The following is a 24467-nucleotide window of genomic DNA, read 5'->3' as shown; positions in this document are numbered from 1 at the left end:
TGTGTACTTCTTCTTTCTCTTCTCTGTTTGATGTAGTGGACATGGATCAATAGTAGAGGCTGTCTGATAAAGAGAATCAGGAACTGACATCCAACATCAGATAGACAACTCCTAAAGCCATCTGCTAAGGCTTTCAAGCCCTTCTCCTTTAGCAGAAGACAACAGTTATCTGCCAAAAGGCAGGATACCAGTCCATTTGACTTGGCGCACCAAGTTTAATCTCTAGTTCAACTACTCCCACAACCTGAGCAGGTGCACCTCTACTAGGACTGGCCACTTTCCTCAATCTCCTTCCTGCCCAGAACTTCATGAAGGGTGCTCTTCCTTCCTCACTTTAAATGTACATAGTGGCAGGAAAAAAAAAAATGTCAATACTGAACCAAATGGGTAGCAAAATCACACTTTAACTGCAAAACTCAAGAAGACGACACAACCTAGGTAAATATATATACACTTAACATAAGGAAAAAGCAACATACTTAGAGGTCTCTGAGGGAAAAGGCCTAATAGTGAACAAACACCATACAGGGATTAAAACCTAGTTAACAAAATCCTTCTCTATACAAAGTAAACAGGGTATATGCTCATTGAAAGAAAAAACTGCAAATACCTGGTATGTTTCCACAGGCCTGTTTTCCATATTTAAGTCCCAAATTTTGACTGACAAATAGTCTCTAGTCATCATATATCGACCACTATGGCTGAATTTTACATCCGAAATAGAGGAGATGATTTCGGAAAAAAATGACCTGTTACTGGGATCTTCAGGTTCTTCAAACACTAAAAACAAAACAAAACAACACAAAAAGGGCAAAGTGTACAATATTCTGGCTTGGACAAAGTATTTCCTAAACAACCATTCACAGACTCCCTACAAGTGAGATAAAATGCCAGGCTAATAAAGAACTGGAAAACATCTCTCTGGCTAGAATTGTCCTGAAAGCTTTTTTGGATAATCGAATACTGAAGTTGAAGATGCTCAAGTATGCCGTATACCTCCAGACTCGTGTGACTAATTTAGAACCAGACTCACCTGGGACTTCTGACTTCAGTGCACCAGGCTTACTGGCATATTCCTGCAATACACCTCACTGACTGCCTGTATCACCATGAGAAACACACCATCCTTGCCCATCCAAATTCACACCAGGATTTTATTTTCTAGTAGCCAGGTAAAATTATTTTGGTAACAGGCATGTATCAATTTTCATGAGTTAATATTCAATAAGACAAGAATATTATATCCTGAAGTTTTAAAACCAAAGTTATTTATTTATTTATTTATTTATTTATTTATTTATTTATTTATTTTTAAGCCAAGGAAACCTCTTCTCAGAAGAAATCTTCCTAGGAAGCTCAAAATAGGAAGGGAGGAATGAGGGAGGATGGGAAAAAGAAAGGAGCAGCTCTACTTTAATACAAGGTTAGAGAGCCCAAGCACAAGTTCCCAAAGAACAACAACATTCCACAAGAAATACATTTCTTGGCAATCAACAGACATGCCCTCCAAGAGAGCTTAACTATGTGCTTCCAGGGAATAATCTGTAATGCCTCATGAGAAGGGAGGCAGGTTACCAAGGGTCTCGGTGGCTCTGGACACACAGGTTTAAGACTTGTAAACCTCTGTAATTACACTTATGTGTGAGGCTCATTTCAGACAAACAGAATACGTAATCATTTTAAGGAAAGACAAACGTACATCTTAATCATTTTAAGAAAAGAGACACTTACATTTAGAATGCCTATCACAAAGGGCCGACGCTCTCATGTCACAGAGCCGAATAGTTCCTTTGCTGCTGCTGTATACAAACGTGTTACAGCTGTTTGGATGGAATTCCGCTGCTGTAATCACCTCTGTTAGCTCTTCCATATTGGCAGGCTTGATATCCACAATGTCTAGATAGCACTTTATTAAGGAATTTCCACTTAGAAAAAAAGGGCAAACATAATTCTACATCCCTTAAACCTAAAATCCACTGACAGACCTAAGCACAAGTATTAATTCTGAATTGCATTCCACTCTTTTTATGAGGATAAATTTCAAAGGGATTAAAAGTCTTTTTTTTTTGAGACAGGAGTCTCGCTCTGTAGCCCAGGCTGGAGTGCAGTCGCGTAGGCTTGACTCACTGCAACCACTGCCTCCTGCGTTCAAGGAATTCTCCTGTCTTTGCCTCCCAAGTAGCTGGGACTACAAGCACATGCCACCATGCCTGGCTTATTTTTTGCATTTTAGTAGAGATGGGGTTTCACCATATTGCCCAGGGTGGTCCTGAACTCCTGAGCTCAGGGAATCTTCCCGCCTCCACCTCCCAAAGTGCTATGATCACAGATGTGAGCCACCACACCCAGCCTGGGATTAAAACATTTAGTGCTAAAAACTACCTAAATGAACAATCTCAGAATAAAACAGGCAAGCTTTAAATCATTGTAGCAGGGGTTCCCAACCTTTGGGCTACAGACTGGTACTGGTCTGTGGTCTGTTGGAAACTGGGCCGCACAGCAGGTGAGCAGCGACCAAGCAAGCATTACTGCTGGAGCTCAGTCTCCTGTCAGATCAGCAGCGGCATTAGAGTCTCATAGGAGCTGAACCCCACGGTGAACTGCACATACAATGGATCTAGGGTGGGTGTTCTTTATGAGAATCTAATGCCTGTTGACCTGGGGTGGAAGTTTCTTCCCGAAACCATTTCCTGACCACCCCATTCTGTGGAAAAACTGTCTTCCATGAGACCAGTCCCTAGTGCTAGTAAGGTTGGGGACCACTGATTTTAGAATACAGAGGTCTGTCCAAGCAGGGCACAGGTCTCAGAAGCCATAAAGAAAAGACTGGTGATACATTTATCTTCATAAACAGTAAACAGTAAGACAATTCCAAAACAAAACCCTCACGAGGGTGAAAAAGGAAAACTGCACTACGAACATCATAGTTAATTTACTTAACACAAAGTGCTTTAAAAAAATAAACATATGGCCAGGCGCGGTGGTTCATGCATGTAATCCCTGCACTTTGGGTGGCCAAGGTGGGTGGATCATGAGGTCTGGAGTTCAAGACCAGCCTGGCCAACATGGTGAAAAACCCTGTCTCTACTATAAATACAAAAAAATTAGCCAGGCATGGTGGCACATACCGGTAGTCCCAGCAATTTGGGAGGCTGAGGCAGAAGAACTGCCTGAACCCAGGAGGTAGAGGTTGCAGTGAGCCAAGACTGCACCACTGGACTTCCAGCTCAGGCAACAGAATAAGTCTCTATCTCAAAAAAATAAAATAATTAAAAAAAAAAAAATAGAAAAGAAAAAAAAATATATATATCCAGTGGGAAAAGAACAAAAAGAAATATATATGCCTGAAAAACATTAAAAGATACTGATGTCTATGATGATTACAGAAATACAAATAAAAACAACAAAAGAGAACTCTATCACTAAGAAGACTGGGAAAGGTATAAGGAAAAGACTCATACACTGTTGGTAGAGTATGAATTATGTAAAGCTCTGTTAACTTTTCAAATAGTATCTATTTCTACAACATAGTATATTAACAGCAGTAATAGCTGCTGACATTTGCCAAGAATTTAAAAAAACATAAATACATTCATATACATCTCTATATGCATGTATTATATGCATGTGTACAGATACTTAAGTTTATCACACATCTGTATATGCACAGAACTTGAGGAGTACAATATAAACAATAAAAATGAGGTCTGGAGAAATTTTTTCAATAGTGTTTTTATTGACCCAATCATGCATCATGACTTGCGTGAATTTTTCTGTTCTTAATGAGACTATAATAAAAAATTCAAAGAACAATACTCCATAATTTAATTAGAATTTTTTTTTTTTAAGAGACAGGGTGTTGCTCTGTCACCCAGGCTAGCGTGCAGAAGCATGACCATAGCTCACTGTAACCTGAAGTGATCTTTCTACCTCAGTCTCCCAAACCACTGGGATTACAGGCATGACCTACCATGCACAGTCCTCACAAATCTGATTTTCTAAAATAAAAAACTAAATTATAAAAAAATTCCTATTTCCACAGATACAATAGACAAATTCCTTAAAATCCCATGAATCTAATTTTTAAATCAATACGTTATGCCCTTTATGTTTAGCAAATCACTTTTTCCAGTATTCCATTACTCATATACAAAGAAAAAATAAGGTGCTATACACATATAGACTACAAAAATGAATCAATTCATGAAGGAGAGATGAAATAAATCCAATATGAGCACAACATGCCTTCTTCACCAAACATCAAATAAGAAAACCAAATGGATACTAAAACTCCTGTCTGTAATTTCCAGATGCCAAAGATTAATCCGCAAATCATCTGCAGATAAATATGTTTCATAATCACTATTAATAGAAATTGAGTTGATGTGATATGTATGAGCATTGGCAAATATTCTTCGTGGACTGGCTTCAACCATTAGATCCATTGGCCTAAAGACTGGCACCTGTCAATAAGACACATGAAAAACAGAAATTACATAAGGCTCAGTTTCAAACAGCAATTACGATTCAGAAAACTTCATTTTAGTTTTTGAGAACATAAAATAGAACAGTATTACATAGATTTAATTTCAAAAAGCAACTGATGTTGATCCTTTCAAGTGTTGAAATGGGAAGAAGAAAAATGAACAATGTGGATAATATATCTTCTTTTACTGGTAGCAATATTATTATAAGTTGAAGTTCTTAGTTCAAATTTCACTTGAAAGACATGTCAAGCTAATAAATGTTTATGGTTTAAAATAAAGAAGCTAAAAAGAAAATTAACCCGTAACATCCAATTCTTGGTATTTTTTTTAGCTACAGCTAGAAGATTTTATCTGTATCTACTTTTTTGATTTCCAAACAAAATTTATCTTGAAACTTGACCTTGTAATAGCTAACATTACAAACCTGAGACTGAGTCTGATGGCGTGAAACACTGTCTTGTGTTTTAGTCCTGCGTCTGTCCCTGGCCAAAGTGAAACCTCTATGTAGGTCAGTTTCTATGTTTAAATGAGTCATTCAATGTTCTACCTGATTACAGAATTACTGGGAAAGGGGAGACAGACTGTAATTATTCCTATTCAAGCTTTGCTCAGGGTTTGGGTTACATAATATGAACACAAACACTATTTGTGACTTTTTTTTCTTTTGTACTTACTCGTAGTGTAGTAACTGTAGTAGGATCTCTATACCTTCCATCTTCCTCTTTCAAGTTATACCCTTCTGGTCTTTTGTCCCTTTCACTGATTTTCCATAATTTTATTGTTTTATCTGGGAAGAAAATAAAGAAAGTCCTTAAAATAAAAGGGTAATACTGAAGAAGAAAACATTTTAAGGCATTTAAAATATGCTATTCCACATTTCACCTAAAATAATTCCATTAAAAAACCCTCTAATCTGACTTACTAAAAAATTTCCTATTATCAGCTGAATAAAACCATACACACATAGAAATAAAGAACAAAAATCACAAATTTCTACATTAATAGCACTCATATAAATTCCATGTGATAGTCAAATCAAGTCACAGCCAGGTCTTTATCCCTATCCCTTAAAAGTAACTAAAGCTACAGGGGAAAAACTTCATATGCACATGCGGTATATGCAAACACATATGTCTATACATACATGTAAACATATACTCATACAGGCTCAACAATGAATTTTTTAAAATTTAAAGGGAACAATGAAGTTGATTAAGACTGCCTATATGTATAATCAAAATAGTAAAGCTGGTCTCCCTTGCTCTCACTTCTTAGCAGATCCTATCAAAGACTCCACAGAGGCCTCCAAAGGACTGGATGCCTCCTTTTTTAAACTTTTCCCCCTCTTTTATCAGAGTTCATCAAGTAGGAAACAAGGCCTGTAGAAAACTGACTGATTAAAGGCATACATCCCCAAGTCCTTCAAGAAGACAAATTCCTGGGTCAAGGATATATACAATGGCATCTGTCTAAAAACAAACTTTCGTTTGACAATTAAGTTTAGATTTACAGAAAAGTTGCAAAAATCGTAGTGTATATCCTTTACCCAGTTTCTTCTGCCAACATCTGTTTGTCAAAACTAAGACATCGACATTATATATTACTATTAACTCAACTACAGACTTCATTGGAGATTTAGCCAGGGTTTCCACTAACACTCCTTTTCTGTTCCAGAACTCAAACACTACTGCATTTCGGTCACCAAGTTTCCTTAGTCTCTCTGCTTTTAAATTTCTCAGACTCGCCTTATTTTTCTTGATCTTGACAGTTTTGAGTAGTGATGGTGAGGTACTTTGTAGAATATCCCTCAACTGGACTTGCCTGTTTCTTCATGATCAGACTGGGACCATGGGTTTTTAGGAAAAGAACAGAAAGGTGAAGTGACTTCTCACAGCACTGTTCAAGGGGATACATAGTATCAACATGACTTATAGCTGGTGGTATTAACTTTGGTCATTTGGTTAAGATAATGTTTGCCAGGCTTCTCCACTATACAATTACTCTTTCACCCTTGCCATATGCTGTTCTTTGGAATTGAGTCACTAAAAGTCCAGCCCATACTTAAAGGGAGAAATAAGTTAAACTTCCTCTAGGGAAGAGTGTGTACCCACATCTTGTTTAGAATTCTGCTGCAGGAAGCATCCCTTCTCTCCATTTATCCGTTCAATAATTCATTTATATCACTACAGGCTCATGTATATTCATTTAAAACTGTTAAAATCGTAAAATACCATTTTTATAGAAAAGCATCACATTCCTAATGATCTTTAATAAGCAATGGGTGTAACAAAATTGTTTAAGACAGTATATACAGCCATTTAATAAAAACAGTTAAAAACAACGGAGGGAGAGGCCAGTGACTCTAGCCTGGTAATCTCTGTATCGTAGAGAAGAATGATAGTTGCCCCTATGGATGCCCTTCTCAATGACAAAGTATAAACAGAGAAAAGCTGCTAACTTTGATAATCTGTAATCTGTTTTTCTTCTATGCCCTATGTGATCTTGTTTATAACTGTCTCGTAGTTCAGTCACACAGGTTTCCTATGTGCTATTTAGTTTATAAATTATACAATTTATAGACAGTTATAAGCCTGGCCTAAATCCCTATTTTGAGAAATATTTGTGGTGAGGATGACAACACCTCTGTCCCTGGCCCAACTGTCTTGTGGCCTCTTTAAATCCATCCTCCTTATTAAAGATCCAAATAAAGAAACCACGATGTATTTATAAAACTTTCAGATGAGATGAAATTAGTTTGCAGTAGCTAATAGTGTTTACTGGAAGAAAGCTCTTTAAAAATATTTTTTTCCATTAACACAAACACACGACACATAGGAATTAGGATAGATATGTTATTTCAGTATAGTGGGGACAAGGCAGGTAGGAAATTTTTTCCCTGAATTATCAACACTGACAACTAAAGCACTGCAGAAGCTGCAGAAGAGAGTTCCTCTCACCACGAGCAGAGGGTACGAACAGGGAAAACCATGCTGCCGTTTCCTTTGTGGGAATGCAGCTTTATGTAAGACCCTAAAAACTTCTTTTTTTTTTTTTTTTTTTTTTTTTTGGTTGAGACGGAGTTTCGCTCTTGTTACCCAGGTTGGAGTGCAATGGCATGATCTCGGCTCAACACAACCTCCGCCTCCTGGGTTCAGGCAATTCTCCTGCCTCAGCCTCCTGAGTAGCTGGGATTACAGGCACGTGCCACCATGCCCAGCTAATTTTTTGTATTTTTAGTAGAGACGAGGTTTCACCATGTTGACCAGGATGGTCTCAATCTCTTGACCTCATGATCCACCTGCCTCGGCCTCCCAAAGTGCTGGGATTACAGGCTTGAGCCACCGCGCCCGGCCCCTAAAAACGTCTTAACAAGACATTGTTAAAACACATCCTATTTCTGTGTGAATTTTGTATTACTCATATATGTAAGACCCATGATCAACAGGTCAGTTTCACCTTTTATGCAGTGTATAATTCCGAGAGGCAAAAGAAGATAAAAGAAAGAGAGAAAACACTTGAAGGAACATTAAATTAACTCAAGTAATAAGAAGGTGACTATGAAGTCCTTTAAGTAAAAATGATCTGGGAAACCCAGTTCATAATGATCACGGAAAGCCAATGCAAAGATTTTTATAAGATTAATTCTGGTTAATCAAACCTGGCAAGTTTGGTACTGTTTTCCACCATTCTCCCACAGCTGTAGTTTTATATACACCCATTACATTGGGAGGAGGGGGTGGTGGTGATACTATGCTCTAACTCACAGAGAAAACTAAAAAAATAATATAAAAGATATCACTCGGCATCAACAGATGTTGTCATTTTTCTCTAAATTTCTCTTTCCAAATAGTTTTTCATATGTAGTTCAGGTCCGACTCCTCCCATCCCTTTCCCATCATACCCAGACACAATCGTTCAAATGATTCTCGTAATCTGCTTTATTCTTCTACATTGGACCCTATTATTAAGCACTATTTTTAGCATTAAAAAATACAGTCCTCCCACCCCCTGCCAGTTAGTTGTATTTAGTGTTAAGCAACAAAAAACAAAAATCTGCAACGTATTCAGTAATGTCTTTAAATAAGATTTAATCCACACAAGTTGAAATACAATTTGCTTCCAAATAACAATGAGGAGGAGGGGAAGGAGAAGCACAAGAAACGCACTGGCCATGAACTGAGGAGTGTCAGAAGTGGACGATGAGGATGTGGGTCTTCATTATACTATTCTCTTGACCTCAGCCTACATTTTAAAAGTTCTCTTTATAAAAAAGCTGATTTAGCCCTATAAGCAATAAACTGCCATAAAATATTCCAATATATAAAATGTTAACAACACACTTCCCTACTAGGGACATTTACTTCTAAATGAAGAAATTATATAAATGGTTTAATTATGTATCATCTGATGCCAAAGAACAGCATCTCAAATATCTGAAATACTGAACAGTGCCTAAACTATCTGAAGCTATTTGAAATAACTTAGTTTACCATATAAATTAAAACTGACCCAAGACTAGAAGCTAGCATATGGCAGAAGTAAACTGTTCCCTCTACCCATGGTGCTGTGAGTTACAGACTTTAAATAGTTATTTCTGTTTATTTTTCTTTTAATAAGGAGAGGGGAATGCAGTTTATTGTCATAAGAGAGAAGGCAGAGGGTACAAATCTCAATGGACTGGCTGAGAGAGCTTTCATGATCCAGCTACCCAGAACCTAAAGTACGTCCTCAGTCACTCTAATGATTCCCTTTAGACTCAAGACCCCAAACAAGTCCAAACAATTCACAGGAAAAAGTTTTTTATAAGAACAAAGAAAAAGCACCCAACTCATCATAAAGGATTTTCTGATAGAGCCATTACTAACTTTTAATCCTCACTTAACTTTTCTTGGTGGTGGTTCACACCTGTAATCCCAGCACTTTGGGAAACTGAAGGGGGTGAATTGCTTGAGCCCAGGAGTTTAAGACCAGCCTGGGCAACACAGGGAGATCCATTCTCTACAAATTTTTTTTTAAAAAATTAGCCGGGTGAGGCCGGGCGCGGTGGCTCAAGCCTGTAATCCCAGCACTTTGGGAGGCCGAGGCGGGTGGATCACGAGGTCGAGAGATCGAGACCATGCTGGTCAACATGGTGAAACCCCGTCTCTACTAAAGATACAAAAAATTAGCTGGGCATGGTGGCACGTGCCTGTAATCCCAGCTACTCAGGAGGCTGAGGCAGGAGAATTGCCTGAACCCAGAAGCGGAGGTTGCGGTGAGCCGAGATCGCGCCATTGCACTCCAGCCTGGGTAACAAGAGCGAAACTCCGTCTCAAAAAAAAAAAAAAAAAAAAAAAACTCTAAAAATTAGCCGGGTGTGGTGGCACACACCTGTGGTCCCAGCTACTCAGGAGACTGAGCAGGGGAGGTTGAGGCTGCAGTGAGCCATGATTATACCACTGAACTCCAGCCCGGGCAACATACATTGTCTCAAAAAAACAAACAACTTTCCTGGGCAAGTATAAAAGGAGAGGAATCTCCTTCCAGCCATGTGGATTGCTGGGAAGAAGGCAATATGCTAATGGTAGTCAAGTAGGAGGAGTGCTCTCCTACAGAGTATCCTGGAATGGAGACCAACCTTTGAGTATTATTTTATATGTAGGTTGAAATACTCCGTGTAGTTTAGGAACACCTAAAAAGGAGGACTGAATTAACATTTATTGAGCACTTTCACTCATAATGTACGTAAAGAGTCACTTAACATTCAGAATACGATTAAAAATTACTATCTCTAGTTTGCTGCTGATGAAAACTCAATTCATTGTTAGTAACCTGCCCTAAGATTACGAGACTGAGAAGTGACAGAAACAGTACCTGTCCTAAATCCAATGGTGTGGCAGCCCATTCTTTCCACTACAAACTAGGGGTGTAGTAAACAAAAAATTGGTATCTGAGGATCTTTCAGAAAATCTAAAAACTGCAAGTGAACTGTAAAAAAGTAGAAGTAGAGTTTAGATTCTGTATAGAAAAAAAAGTCCTTTTTACAAGTATCTCTGTTAAATGATTCCTCTTTGAGAAGAGTAACCCGGTCTACAGGATACGTGCAACAGGTAGGTACACACAGTAGGCACATGGAAAGAAAATATGTATACTTACCATTGGTAGACAATAAAAACTGAGCAGCATTTTTCTGGGGTAACCACCTAATTTTGTTGATCTTTTCTTCTATTTCTAAACTTTTCAAGTAGTCAAACTCTGGTTCATGGCTCTGGAAGGTGCTGTAAACATTATATTCTCCTCTGCTATGAGACTGGATTTTGTTCTAAAATGGAAACAAAAATATTTGGACCACTGTTGAAAAATATTTCAAAAGAATCAAATATGTAATCAATCACAAAGGACCCAGCAAAATCCTCACAGCCCATTAGCTGTGTCTTTATACGATTACATTTTGTTTTTTTATATTGCTAAAGACATTCAAGGAATAAATGAGAAAACTTAAGGGAGAAAAAAGGCTAAACAAAGCTGAATAAATAAGCTCAACTGTTTAGGGAAATAATGACATTAAAATATGGATCAATTTGATTGCTAATTTACTGTATGTATTTAATGGTATGGAGGCATACTGATGAAAAAAACTCTGAGCACCCATAATAAGAGAGTTCATCTAAAAAGCAGTGATTAAAGAAAGCCTTGCCCAGAAAGACAACAAGCACACCTTGTTGCTCTGCCCACTTAAGGTCAGCTCCCAATCTGTTTATATCATCTGATGTATTGTTCTTTTCCTTTCTGATGCCCATCTTTTGGTTATTTCCCTGCTGAAGGCTTCTTTTAAAAGAAGCACTCACATAACTGCAGGGATCCAATTTAACCCCTACCTCCCACCCCAAGACCACTGCTACAGACAACTTTGTTACTGATCGAGTCCATGTTCAGCATTACCCAGCAATGGCCCCGTGCACCTCCATCAACACCTGCTCACTCCCCTTAAATTGGCTTTCTTATCTTATGAACCTGACACACACTAATGATTAATTTCATTTAGTATCACTATGAAAGAATATAATTTAACCTATCTGATAAAGGGACTACAGGTGAATTACTTCAGTTAGCATTAACATCTCAGCAAAAGTGAGAATTACAATCATATTCAGAATTTCATCTTTTGTACTATTATATCAAAGAACCACCTATGGCAAAAGTTTAAATAAAAAATAGGTATTACTGACAGTCACATATTTTAAGTAAAAGTGAGTTATCCAGTGAAATGTTTAGGACTTCTTGATAATAAAAACAGCCTATTGCTATTCTCCATATCAAAAAGAAACCTCACTGAATCATCCTGGAAGTCTGTTTTGGGTTGTTTTTTTCCAGTAGCCTGACTATCTGGGTTGTTCATTCACGGATGGGTGTATTTGAACCCTTGGACAGCAGCATCAATTATCAGAGAGTAAGTCTGCCAATGTTAAGACTGCAGTGTCCCACAAAACGATCCATATCGGGGATAAACAGAAGGTAAAAATCGGACTCAGAGTCTTGGTCTCATTGCCATACCTACATACCAAATTAGACAGCCTAGTCCATTAACATATACATTACATATATAAAATACTCCAGTATCTCCTTAAAGCTCTGCAAATCTTCCACCTAAAATGACTCACCCAGTCTCACAAAACTTATCATTATACTCCACAAGGAAACCACAATACCACTAAGCAGGCAACTCAATTTTTAATATAAATCCTGCATTTTAGACTGGTTTTTCACTTAACACTTAAAGAGACTATAGTATATAGCACTATGTACACTAGGGCGTAGAGGGACAGAATCCTCACACTCGATTAACTTGTGTATGTCAAACTTTAGTCAAAGTAGAAACTGGTTACGGTCTACACAATTAAGGTAAGCAATATAAAGGGCCAAGGGTGAGCCACACTTTGTATTTGATGAATTAAGAAACGCACAAAACTACAGAACTATCATCTGAAACAGAACATGAACATCTTCCTGTAGACTCAAGCACAACAACATGGGTCTACTAAACATGATCTCGTACAGAATCCAAAACCTAAATCATAGAGGTGTATGGCAGTTTCAATGGACTGCAAAAAGCACCATCTCTTTGCAACAGGAAATAAACATTTGTATCACAAAATGAGAAAATTCTGTCTAAAAAGTAAAAGATGCCAGGATAAGCACATGCACTAGCCTCCCCTCTCTCCTGAAACTTTACTAAAATTATCTTAACAGAATTTTTAAAAACAAGTCCACAAGACAAAGAGTAATGGTAGAAATGACAGTAGCAGTAACAAAACAGAAAAGGCTATAAAACAGATGGGTACGACTGTTAGCTAACAGCGGACCGCCAAGAGCTGCAGCAAACTTTTACTAACACTTTTGTGGAGGGGATGTTTAGATTATAATAACCGCGATAGCATTGTTCCCTGCACAAACCAAGTACAGTGAGCAAGCCTGAATAAAAAGGAACACAGCCATACAGTCAACACTGAGCCGCTCAAACGAGAATGCATCAAAATCGAAGGCAGCATTTTTGTTTTGAAACCTCACCTACAGTCACAGAGAACTGTGACGCATCCTTGAACAATTCATATTGGGTTTACCTGAACAGCATTTTCACCTCCCCCTTTTCTTGTTCGCCTTTATGATCACTATGAGAATCATCTTAACCATACAAACTTTTTGCCCGATTATTTTCTACAGTTAAGTTTAGATGTGCTTTATTCCCCAGCACCTGTAACAGCATGTGGCACATATAACAGGCATTCAATAAAGATTTTCAAACCAGGACTCAGAATGAGATGTCACATACTTTACATACATTAAAAACACAGGACACAAAACCAAAATCGCACACACTCTCAACAGAGGTGCAAACAGAATTCACTAGTATATAAAGGATATCACAACCAAGTTTTAAAGTAAAGTCATAAAGACGGTGTGCCAGCACGAGGACAGACCAACATGCCAATGAAACAAAACAGACGGTGCAGAAACAGGCCTAAATGATGACAAAGGCTGCCTTGCTGGGCAATGGGGAAAGGATGGTCTTTTCACTAAATGGTGTTAGGTCAGTTGACTGTTCATAGGAAATACAATGAAGCTCAACTCTTCCCCTAAACCACACATGTAAATTGATTCCAGATGAATGTGAAGGTACAACAATTAAGCTCTAAGATAGCACAACCCAACAGAACTTTTCTGCACTGATGGCAACAGTCTGTATCTGCGTTGTCCAGTATGGTTGCCACTAGTCATGGTGAGTAATAGCCATACAGTGAGCACCTAAAATGTGGCTACTGCAACAAAGGAAGTTAATTTTACAATTTATTTTTAATTAATTTATATTAATTTATTTATTTGTTTTTAAGGTGGCAAGGCTGACTTTACTCAAAGGAAACAGGGACCACTGCAACAGGGTCTTGCAAAGAATGGACTCAACTCCCCATTAATTTAAATAGCCACACGGATCTAGTGGCTACAGTACGACTCATCCAGTTCTAAAACATAGTAAGACTATCTTCCTGGATCTCGAGAAAGAAAAGTAGTAACCCTTAGGAAAATACTGATCAATTGTATTACATTAATAATCTCTATTTATAACTACACTAGTCAGAAAATGAAAAGGCAAATTACAGAATGAAAAATACTTCTAACAAATGTGTGGATTTTTTTTTTTTTAACAGATGGGGTCTTGCTATATTGCCCAGGCTGGTCTCAATTTCTTGGGCTCAAATGATCCTTCCAATTCAGCCTCCCGAAGTGCTAGGATTACACGCGTAAGCCACTGCCGCTGGCTCCTCCAACAAATACAACAGAGTAAGAGTTCATCTGCAGAAAGTGTAAAGAAAGTCTACAAATCAGTAAGAAAAATGATAGACGACCCAGTAGAAAATTATAAGAGATTTCTAAAGTCACTTCCAAAAGAAAGTATCCAAATAGTCAATAAATATCTAAAAAGAAGCTCTGGCCAGGGGCGATGACTCACGCCTGGAATCGAACACCCTGGGAGGCCAAGGCACAGGACTGCTTGAGGCCAGGAGTTCAAGATCAGCAACAGAGTGAGACCATCTCTACCAAAAAATAAAAATAAAAATAAAAAATTAGTCAAGTGTGGCGATGCATGCCTGTAGTCTCAGCTACTGGGGAGGCTGAAGTGAGAGGATCACTTGCGTCCAGTAGTTTAAGGCTGCAGTGACCTGTAATTGCACCGCTGCACACCCCACCTTGGACAACACAGAAACACCCTATCTCCAAACAACACAACACAATCTCAATGTGAATCAAGAAAGTAAGTACAAGGCTGGATGTGGTGGCTCACACTTGTAATCCCAGCACTTTGGGAGGCCGAGGTGGGTGGATCACCTGAGGTCAGGAGTTTAAGACCAGCCTGGCTAACAAGGTGAAACCCTGCCTCTACTAAAAATACAAAAATTAGTTGGGCACGGTGGTGCACGCCTGTAATCCCAGCTATTTGGAGGCTGAGGCAGGAGAATTGCTTGAACCTGGGGGGCAGAGGTTACAGTGAGTTGAGATTGTGCCACTGCCCTCCAGCTTAAGTGACAAAGCAACACTTCATCTCAAAAAAGAAAAAAGACAGAGAAAATAAGTATAAACTTCATCATATCCACACAGTGTTAAATTTTGAAAGACCGATAATACAACACAAAGCACTGGCAAAGATACAGAACATCTATAAAATTTATATACTGTTCACAAGAATACAATCAGCAGAACCACTTTTTACCGTGCTGTCTGCTAACAGGGAATGCCTACCCTATGGCACAATAATTCTATTCATGAGTGTGCAGCAAAATACACGAGTAAGAATTAAAAAAAAAAAAAAAAAGAATGTTCATAGCAGCATTACTCATAATGGATAAACTGTGGATTTCATGTAAAGTTCTAAAACTACAGGCCAAAATAACTGTGAGAAAATAGGATTATAAAGGAGAGGAAGGGAAAAGAGAAGGGTTTTGGAAGTATGAGAAGTTCTATTTCTTGACTTAAATGTTTGCTAAGTAATAATCTGCTAGTGTTTTATGTACTTTTCTGTGTCTAAATATTTTAAAATATATACCACACAGCCACTATGGAAACCAAGGTGCAGAGTCCACAATAAAGCTAAAAATAGAACTACCATATGATACAGCAATCACACTTCTGGATTTTATCCCAAAGAACTGAAAATGGGACCTCAGAGGTGTCTGTACAGCCATGTCTCCTTTACAGCATTATTCTCAAGAGCCAAAAAGGTAGAAGTAGCCCAATCAATGGTTCCAACAGTCTCTTCATCTCCCTAACTGGGGAGCACTATTTCAACCTCAGATAACACTGACAGTAGATAAAACTAAACATTACAAAGTGGTAGGTACAACATGAGTCTCATTCTGTAAAACAAAAAACCCCGAGAAAACAAAATACATATATACACACACAACCACCCACCCACCAAAACTAAGCAATATTTCCCCTTAAATGACCAAAAAATAAAAATAAAAAATATGATAATGATCACTGTTTTAGCAACAGAAAGACAAAGTCACATACTACTGGTAGAAGCACAAGCTGATCCCACAAGCCACAAGTTTATTGAACCTTGTCACCTAAATTATAAGATATGTTCTTCCCAGATATTCAAGCACCCCTTCCTACTCAACAGTTCCAACAGTCTCTTCATCTCCCTGACTGTGAGGCAATATTTCAACCTGAGAAAACACTGAGAGTACATAAAACTAAACATTACGAAGTGATATGTACAACATGAGTCTCTCGTTCTGTAAAACAAAAAGTCCCTGAGAAACGCCCCCCCTCAAACACTTTCTTTATTCCTGTTATGAGATGACTTTGGCTGTATTCTTTGTGGAAACAATACACATTTTTCACATTTTCTACAATAAACATACTAAGTACAGTCAAGAGTTAAAGGCAACATCTGAAAGAATTTCACATTTTGCAACAACAGCTACTTCTAAAATAAGTAATTCCGTTGTGTTTTTACAGGTTGAGTATCCCTTATCCAAGATGCTTGGGACCAGACATGTTTCTGACTTCACATTTTTTTCCATATTTTGGAATATTTACATATATATCATACATTTTGGGGAGGGGACCCAAGTCTAAACAAGAAATTCAGTTGTTTGTTTCATATATACCTTATACATATAGCCTGAAGGTAATTTTATACAGCATTTTAAATAATTTTGTGCATGAAACAAAGTTTTGACTGTGATCCATCACATGAGGCCAGGGAAATTTTCCACTTGTGGTATCACATCAGCACTCAGTAAGTCTCCAATTTTGGAATACTTTGGATTTTGGGTTAGGAATGCTCAACGTGCAAAAATGTAAGAAATACTCACTTTGCTCCATGAAAAAAATATTTAAAAGTTTTAGAAAATATTATTTTATCTCATATAAATCAAACTGCAAAAATGTAGAAAGTATTTACTTTGCTCTGTGAAAAAACACTAAAAATTTTAGAAAATATTTTTATTTATGAAAACAAATAAAAAAGAAACTCTGCAAAAATATAGGAAATATTTACTTTGCTCCATGAAAAAATTTTTTAAAAATTAAAAATGAATTTTTAAAACCTCCAAATAGAACACTACTAAAACTTACTGTTTATTAATGTTTCTTTCATCTACGTGGTGTAGACAGTCATTTGTTTTATATTTCATAGTACTACAAAAGTATTTTAAAAGAGTCAGTGTTTTGTGAAATGGCCATTCACCATTCAGGGATAGTGGCAGAAATGGTACAAGACAAAATTAAATGATATCTGATAACTACTATCAACACAGGGAACTTTCTGAATAAAGCAAAATACAAGTCATTCAATGAACTAAGCAGAAAACAAAAAAGAAACCTCAAAACTTTCTCTAAACTAACTATAATGATGGTCCTGGAGTATTTCAAGATTTTGCAAGGCCTTATTAAATTATATTCAGTAAGTTAATACTCATTCACTGAGTGCCTATTAATATATTACATACTAAGTACAATTTGGAAGCATATCAGTCGCAATTTCCTATTCAAAAAACAATATAGTGGGAGAGATACCTGGTTGCAAACAATTAGAAAGTCAAACCAAGCAGCATTATTCTTTGCCTATAAGACAGTCAACATTGAAAGGAAATGCATAAAATACAATATAATGCTTTAAAACCTAAAGTTGTTCATGGGCTTTCATTCAGATTATCAAAGTAGCTAGAATATCTGTTTTAAACCATGCTACAGAATAAGTGATAAAGTTACACAGGAGGAATGCTTATTTATTCTACATTTTATACATTACTGAAAGGAATGCGGGGGGAAAAACCCTCCATGTACATGCATGTGGACACACACCAACACCCCACACAAAAACTGTGCCTTGCTCAGACGCTAGCGTTCTTCCCCAGTTATATCAGCAACCGAGGAGTGGAGGCGGATCTCAAGGCTCTCCAATCTTGTTATCTCTCACAACGGAATGTCAATCTAACTTGGGACCCTTAAGGGATTGGTTTCTCTCTGACAGAAGATTCAGACGACCCCTACCTGGTGTTCTATTTAAGAAAGAAAAAAAAAAAAGATTCTTTTTATTACTTTTGTCTTTTTCCTTTTGAAGTTCATAAAACATAACAATTCCCTGGATCCTGTTTTATTCATGTGTTAAATACAATTTATTCTCCCAGGACAGGATAGGTTTGGGAATTTAATCAGTAAGTGAGTAAAGTTCAAATATTAGTTTCTCTTCCAAATAAGGATCAAGCCCAATCAATGCAAATTCTGTCATTGAGAAACAACATGATGCAGGTAAATGCATGAGGCCCTGGCATTCGAGGCACCTGATTTCAGACTCTTCTCTGTTCCTCGGTTGGAGAAATAACAAATAAGATAAGAACAGATGGTCTTCAATGTCCTTTCCACTTTTAACATTCTAATAATAAAGTCCTCCCTACCCCCAACAAATTGACTATAGATGAAGTTCACTAGAATATTCCCCTTTGCAAAGGCACAAGTCAAATCTTTCTTAATAACTAGAGACTAAGAAACCTGCAACGATATCTGTTCTGATCAAGTATTTACTTTGAAAGGGTATAGAGAGATATTTGAGAAAGAACCCAATTTCGATACATTTCAGAACTATCTACAGAACTCAACCATAAGATGGAATAAAGCAGAAAAGACTAGTAGAGTTCGTCATCCTTGAACAAGACTTTGAAAAGCTAAAATACAGTGAAGTCTAGACACAACTCTGCAGATGACTGATCTAATAAATGTGCATTTTAAATCCACATGAAAAAATTTCAAAACATAATGTAATAAGCAGCTGGGTGCAGTGGCTCATACCTACAAACACAATACTCTGGGAGGCTGAGGTGGGTGGGTAATTTGAGGCCAAGAGTTTGACACTAGCCTGGTCAGCATGGCAAAACCCTGTCTCTACTAAAAATACAAAACTTATCTAGGCATGGTAGTGCACGTCTGTAATCCCAGCTATTCAGAAGACTAAGGCATAAGGATCACTCGAACTCAGGAGGCGGAGGCTGCAGTGAGCTGAAATTGCACCATTGCACTCCAGCCAGGATGAAGAGCAAGACTGTCTTAAAACAATAATAATAACCACCACCACGACCTGTCTGGCAATTTGAAAATGGGTAGGGAAGGTGAAAGAGAAAAAGATCACTTTAACACAAAGCATAATAAAGTCTAACTATATAATAAATTTAAAAGGGAACAAAACAATGTTTAAATAATCTATGGGCAGAAAAACAAAAAGTAAAATAAAATTTAAAGGCAGCCAGTCAACAAAGCTGAAAAACCTAATGTTTCACGAGACAAAGAACTGATGCCCTCTCACAATATGTGGCCCGTCCAAATTCAATAAATATACCAACAGAACAAGAGGGCACGGAACAAAATGCTTTAATTATTGGAAGTATTAAGTAGTAAAGTAAAACCAAAATCCAATAAAATAATGTATTTTCAGTCACCGAATTGCTACTTTTATTTCTTTACAGAGGGAGAAAAACGCAGTAACTGCAAAGGGGCAGCTCACCTCCCAACCTTGAAAAAAGAGACAGAAATAAACAATCTAGGAATCTAACAATAGAGACCAGATCAAATAAACATGTCATGTCATTACAGAGATGGTGACACAGGAAAATTTAATGACATGAAAAGGTATTCACCACACAATATGTGAGAAAAAAAAAAAATCATATAATCCTAAATTTATAATCACTTTTATAAAGTCGGGTCTTTGGTATACACCAAAAGTTCTTTCTTTTGCTTGATGGGGTTTTATGTCCTTTCTTTGCCACTTACTCATATTTACTAAATTATCTACAACGAGCACAACAAATTTAAAATTAAGAGTGAGAAATTATTAATAAGAATACAATGAAATGTATTATACGTGTGAGACTAGGGAGAGAATGGCAAGGAGAAGGAAAGGTAAGTAAATTTCACAGATTTGGAGTTGCTTTTGGTGGAGAATTTCTTGGGAACAGGTTGAGCATACCTAATCCAAAAATCTGAAATCCAAAATGCTCCACAATTAGAAACTTTTTACTCTCAACATGACACAAGTGGAAATTCTACACCTGGCCTCATGTGATAGGTCACAGTCAAAACTGCGTTTCATGCACAAATTATTTAAAATGTTGTATAAAATTTACCTTCAGGTCATGTGTATAAGGTGTGTATGAAACAAATGAATTTTGTGTTTAGACTTGGGTCCCACCCCCCAAGATATCTTATTATGTACATGCGAATATTCCAGAAATCCAAAAACATCTGAAATTTGAAACAATTCTGGTTCCAACCATTTCCGAAAAGGGATACTCAACCTGTATCGGAAATCTGGTTAATTCAAATTTCTGCTCAACAGGTAAAATTAGGTACCTGTTGAACAGATACTTTAATAAACATTAAAAAATATTTTTAATATTTTTAATGTTTAATAAACATTAAAAACAATACATGATATTCTGCTTCTGAAAAATGTAATACTCTAAGGAGCCCCAAAAGATTAACAGGTATCACACAAGAAACTGATGACAGGCTGGACAGAAATCTGGACACTAGAAGGCTAAACAGGAAGAGATGACTGGGCAGTTGCATGAGTGAATACCAGCACTAGAACCAAGGCTGTTCAACTCTCAGTCCATTTTCCCCTCTAACAACACGACAGAAAAGAGATCACTCATTAATAGCTCATGCTAAAAAGTCTAAGGATCACGTACTTTTCTCATTAGGTATAAAGGAATGAGACTGATTTTCCTGTGTGATTTTTTTAACAATTAGTGTCATTACATCAAACGAGATTAAAGTTTTTTTCATTTTAAAGTCAACAGCCAGCATTGTGAATACCCATCTAAATTTATACAGAATTAGCTTTTATCCACTTACCTAGCAGCGTGATCATGGAAATGTTACTTATCCTAAGTCTCACTTTATAAAATTTTAATACATCAAGATATAGTAATCATACACACATCTTTGTTATTTTGCTGTGAAGATTAAGATTTACGGATCTTGGCAGAGGGCCTGGCACATAAACTGCTGCTACTATAATCCAGGTCAGAGTGGGCAAAGCCATGGGGTGGAAATCAGGATGTGTGTCTTCTGCAGCAGCAAATCACGTACTTATAACTGTATGGCTTTGGATGGGGAATCTGGTACCTGGGCCCCCAGCTGGAAAAAAAGAGACTGCACTACCAGGGGTTATAAAGTGAGGGCTCATGGATCATCCAACACACAAGAGTCCACTGATCGAACCCAGGGATTTTGTAAAACTGGATAGGGAGAAAATGTACACATTTATTTTCACTAATCTCCCGCTAGATTTCAGCATTTCTTTTGACTATGGGCACAGGTAACAAACTGCACCCAGTCTTCGCGATTCTTGTGACTCTGTCACACAGAAATGACATTTTAATAGCATAATCCAGTTGTTATCCACTTAAAACACATTACTCAATTATGAGTATTTTGGTAAAATATTTCGACCTTCATAATTTTAAATATTTTATGTAATTAAAACATTCTGGCCTGGCACAGTGGCTCATGCCTGTAATCCCAGCACTTTGGGAGGCCGAGGCAGGTAGATCACGAGGTCAGGAGATGGATGGAGACCATCCTTGCCAACATGGTGAAACCCTGGCTCTACTAAAAACACAGAAATTAGCTGGGCGTGGTGGCATGTGCTTATAGTCCCAGCTAGTCAGAAGGCTGAGGAAGGAGAATTGCTTGAACCTGGGAGGCAGAGACTGCAGTGAGCCAAACTCATGTCACTGCACTCCAGCCTGGGCAACAAAGACACCATCTCAAAACAAAACAAAACCCAACACTGTGAGAAATCTACAGGATTTGCCAGGCTATCAAAGGAATCCATGAAGCAAAAAAAGGTAAGAACCCCTACAAAACCCTACAAATTTTAGTTCTTACATTCTATGAATGCACCACACACATGCGTATTCTGATTCAGTAATCTTGAGGAGCAGGATAGAAATTTGCATTTTTAAATTTTATTATCGTTATTTTTTGAGACAGAGTCTCACTCTGTCCCCTAGTGTGGAGTGCAAAGGGACCATCACAGCTCACTGCAACCTCTGCCTCCTGGGTTCAAGCAATTCTCATGCTTCAGCTACATAGCTAGAATTACAGGCATGTACCACCACACTCAGCTAATTTTAAAATTTTTATGAGAGACAGGGTTTCCACCATATTGGCCAGCCTGGCCTCAAGTGATCCACCCATCTCAGCGTCCCAAAGTACTGGGATCACAGGCTCTTCAGCCACAGCACCCAACCCAGAAATCTGCATTTTAAACATAAGCAAACATCTTACACTCTGAAAACTAAAGACTGTTTAATTTACACTTTATAAAAAATAAAGACAGTTAAAACCTAGGGAAAGAGAACTTATTTTATAGATAGAAACTCTGATTTGGAAAAAACTCTTAAGGGCATTTTTTTTTTTTTCCTTTTTGCTTCTCATGCATTCTTCTTGCTGTATTGCTTACAAACAAGCATCTAGCTTATGTGTATTTACTTCTATAAACAAAATAAACGAGTATCTTCTTCCACATGAATCCTTAAGTATCAAGACTCTCCACCATATTTTCTCCTGGCTGTACAGCCTACATCTGATTGGCACACAGTAAGCAGCAGGTCAAGTAAATGCTGTCACATCATTAAAAACAGTAAATTATGTTTCTTCGATTAAATAAACAACATACTAAGTCAATCCCTTTGTATAAATTATATTAAATTCTGTTAAACTTGTTGATTTTGAGCCCCATATAATTTAGAAAGATAATACTATCATATTAACAATACTATTCATCTTTTGTGAAAAGCATGCTTTTAAAGGCTTCTTCAGTATCTGGTTAAAGAGTTTTGGGAATACCACATTAAGAATAAAAAAAGCCAGAGGGAATGAAATCCAAGAAAGTTACCGGGAGCTCTAGAAAACAAAAATCAAAAGGCCCCATACCAATCTAGAAAGATTTTATAAAAAGAAGTGGAAAGAGGTACAACCTCCCTTGTCACCTTACACCTTAACTGTCCTTTAAACCCACCCCATGTGCCCACGTTACAGGGTATAGCACAAAGTCACAGAGGAACTGAAGATCTGAGCAACCTAATGTCAGTAAGAAACCAGCTATTTTGACAACCACTGATAACCTGACTTGAGCGCCCATGGAAACAATAAAAATCCCTAAAATAGGAGACCATCACCATCCACTTTAACAGCTGATTGGACTCTTACCCTCAAAACCCTGTATTAATATTTTCATTAACAAGAAGAGTACACCCTAGCATTTACTTTGCTGTTATAAGCTATTAGAAGCTGTAACAACAACAAGGGTCATTTATAGCAGGCCATGCTATAAAGAACACTGGATTCGTTATCAGAATTTTGGGCTCTTACTGACCACGTGATTGGCTGTGATTACATCAGAGAAATCACTTTACTTTTGTGCCTCATTACTTTAGGTGTGCTGATTCTACAACAGAGATTCTGTGTAACAGAACACCTATACAATATGCTATTTATAAAAATGCTATTAAATGACAGCTAAAAATATTAAACAATTATCAGTCTGAAATATGCTCAAACCAAATGAAGAGCCTCTGAATGAGTACTCAGGTTATGTTATGACTGGGGAATAAATGGACAGGCAGCAAGAGGACACAGATACCAGCCAGGATCACAGGAAGGAGACTCACTACTTCTGAAGGGTAAAATACGTGCCAAATTCTCTGTTGCTGTTATATGATCTTTTCTTCTTCCAAGTAAAGACAATAAAAATGAGTGGGTGGAGATACTTTGGTGTCCAGTTACGCCAAATTTAGGAAAGAACCCTGCCACTAGGTTAGAGAATAAAGCCACAATAGATCAAATGCCAGTGTACTCTGCTAACAAGGCTAGCACCATTATCAGAGTCTAAGAAACATAAGGTACCAGTGTACTCTGGAATGAAGATATAATAGCTAAACTGAAAATCGGAGACCCATATCCTAATCTGAGTTTTGGTACAAAATGAAGCAACAGAACCTTGTTAAATTTTTTTTTTTCTGGGATTTTATCTACAAATTAGGAAAAGATGATTTCTTTTCACTTTCCACTTACATGAGATACTGAAACAATGGTGACTCTAAGGTTGTAAAGTACACATATTTATGATCAATGACAAGATCCTGAAGACAGTATTACATTAGAAGCTCTAATATAAGACAGGGCTTTAAAATGTAGAAAATTAACGAGGCAAAATACACCACATTAATAGTAACAAGATCAAGTTTCAGGAGTAAAGAGTCAATCACCATCCTTTCCTTAATTAATCTATCACTTAAAAACATACTGATATTTACACAAACTAAGTAATTCTCAAAAGACATGTTACTAACCTGAGGTTCTACAAAACTCTCCGTCTTGAATTCTTAAGTACAGTATGGTTAAGAAGAATGAGACACATGAAAAGAA

At 37.3% G+C, this 24467-nt stretch overlaps 1 protein-coding gene across 4 annotated transcripts in view; it reads right to left on the bottom strand.

The window, feature by feature from the left end:
- Positions 1-24467, bottom strand: part of PPP2R2A (protein phosphatase 2 regulatory subunit Balpha) — an 80852-nt gene that overhangs the window by 7477 nt on the left and 48908 nt on the right. For all 4 annotated transcript variants that reach the window (XM_003937188.4, XM_074384082.1, XM_074384081.1 and 1 more), the window contains exons 4-8: positions 10623-10788; positions 5162-5274; positions 4286-4463; positions 1732-1896; positions 611-780 (exon numbers count right to left, since the gene is read on the bottom strand). In XM_003937188.4, the coding sequence (XP_003937237.1) occupies positions 611-780; positions 1732-1896; positions 4286-4463; positions 5162-5274; positions 10623-10788 (792 nt within the window). The remainder of the gene's footprint in view (positions 1-610; positions 781-1731; positions 1897-4285; positions 4464-5161; positions 5275-10622; positions 10789-24467) is intronic.

Source organism: Saimiri boliviensis, chromosome 13, assembly GCF_048565385.1.
Source record: "Saimiri boliviensis isolate mSaiBol1 chromosome 13, mSaiBol1.pri, whole genome shotgun sequence".
In the NCBI taxonomy this organism is placed as follows: domain Eukaryota; kingdom Metazoa; phylum Chordata; class Mammalia; order Primates; family Cebidae; genus Saimiri; species Saimiri boliviensis.
The sequence above is the reverse complement of the archived record's forward strand: the minus strand, read 5'-3'. Positions and strand labels throughout refer to the sequence as shown.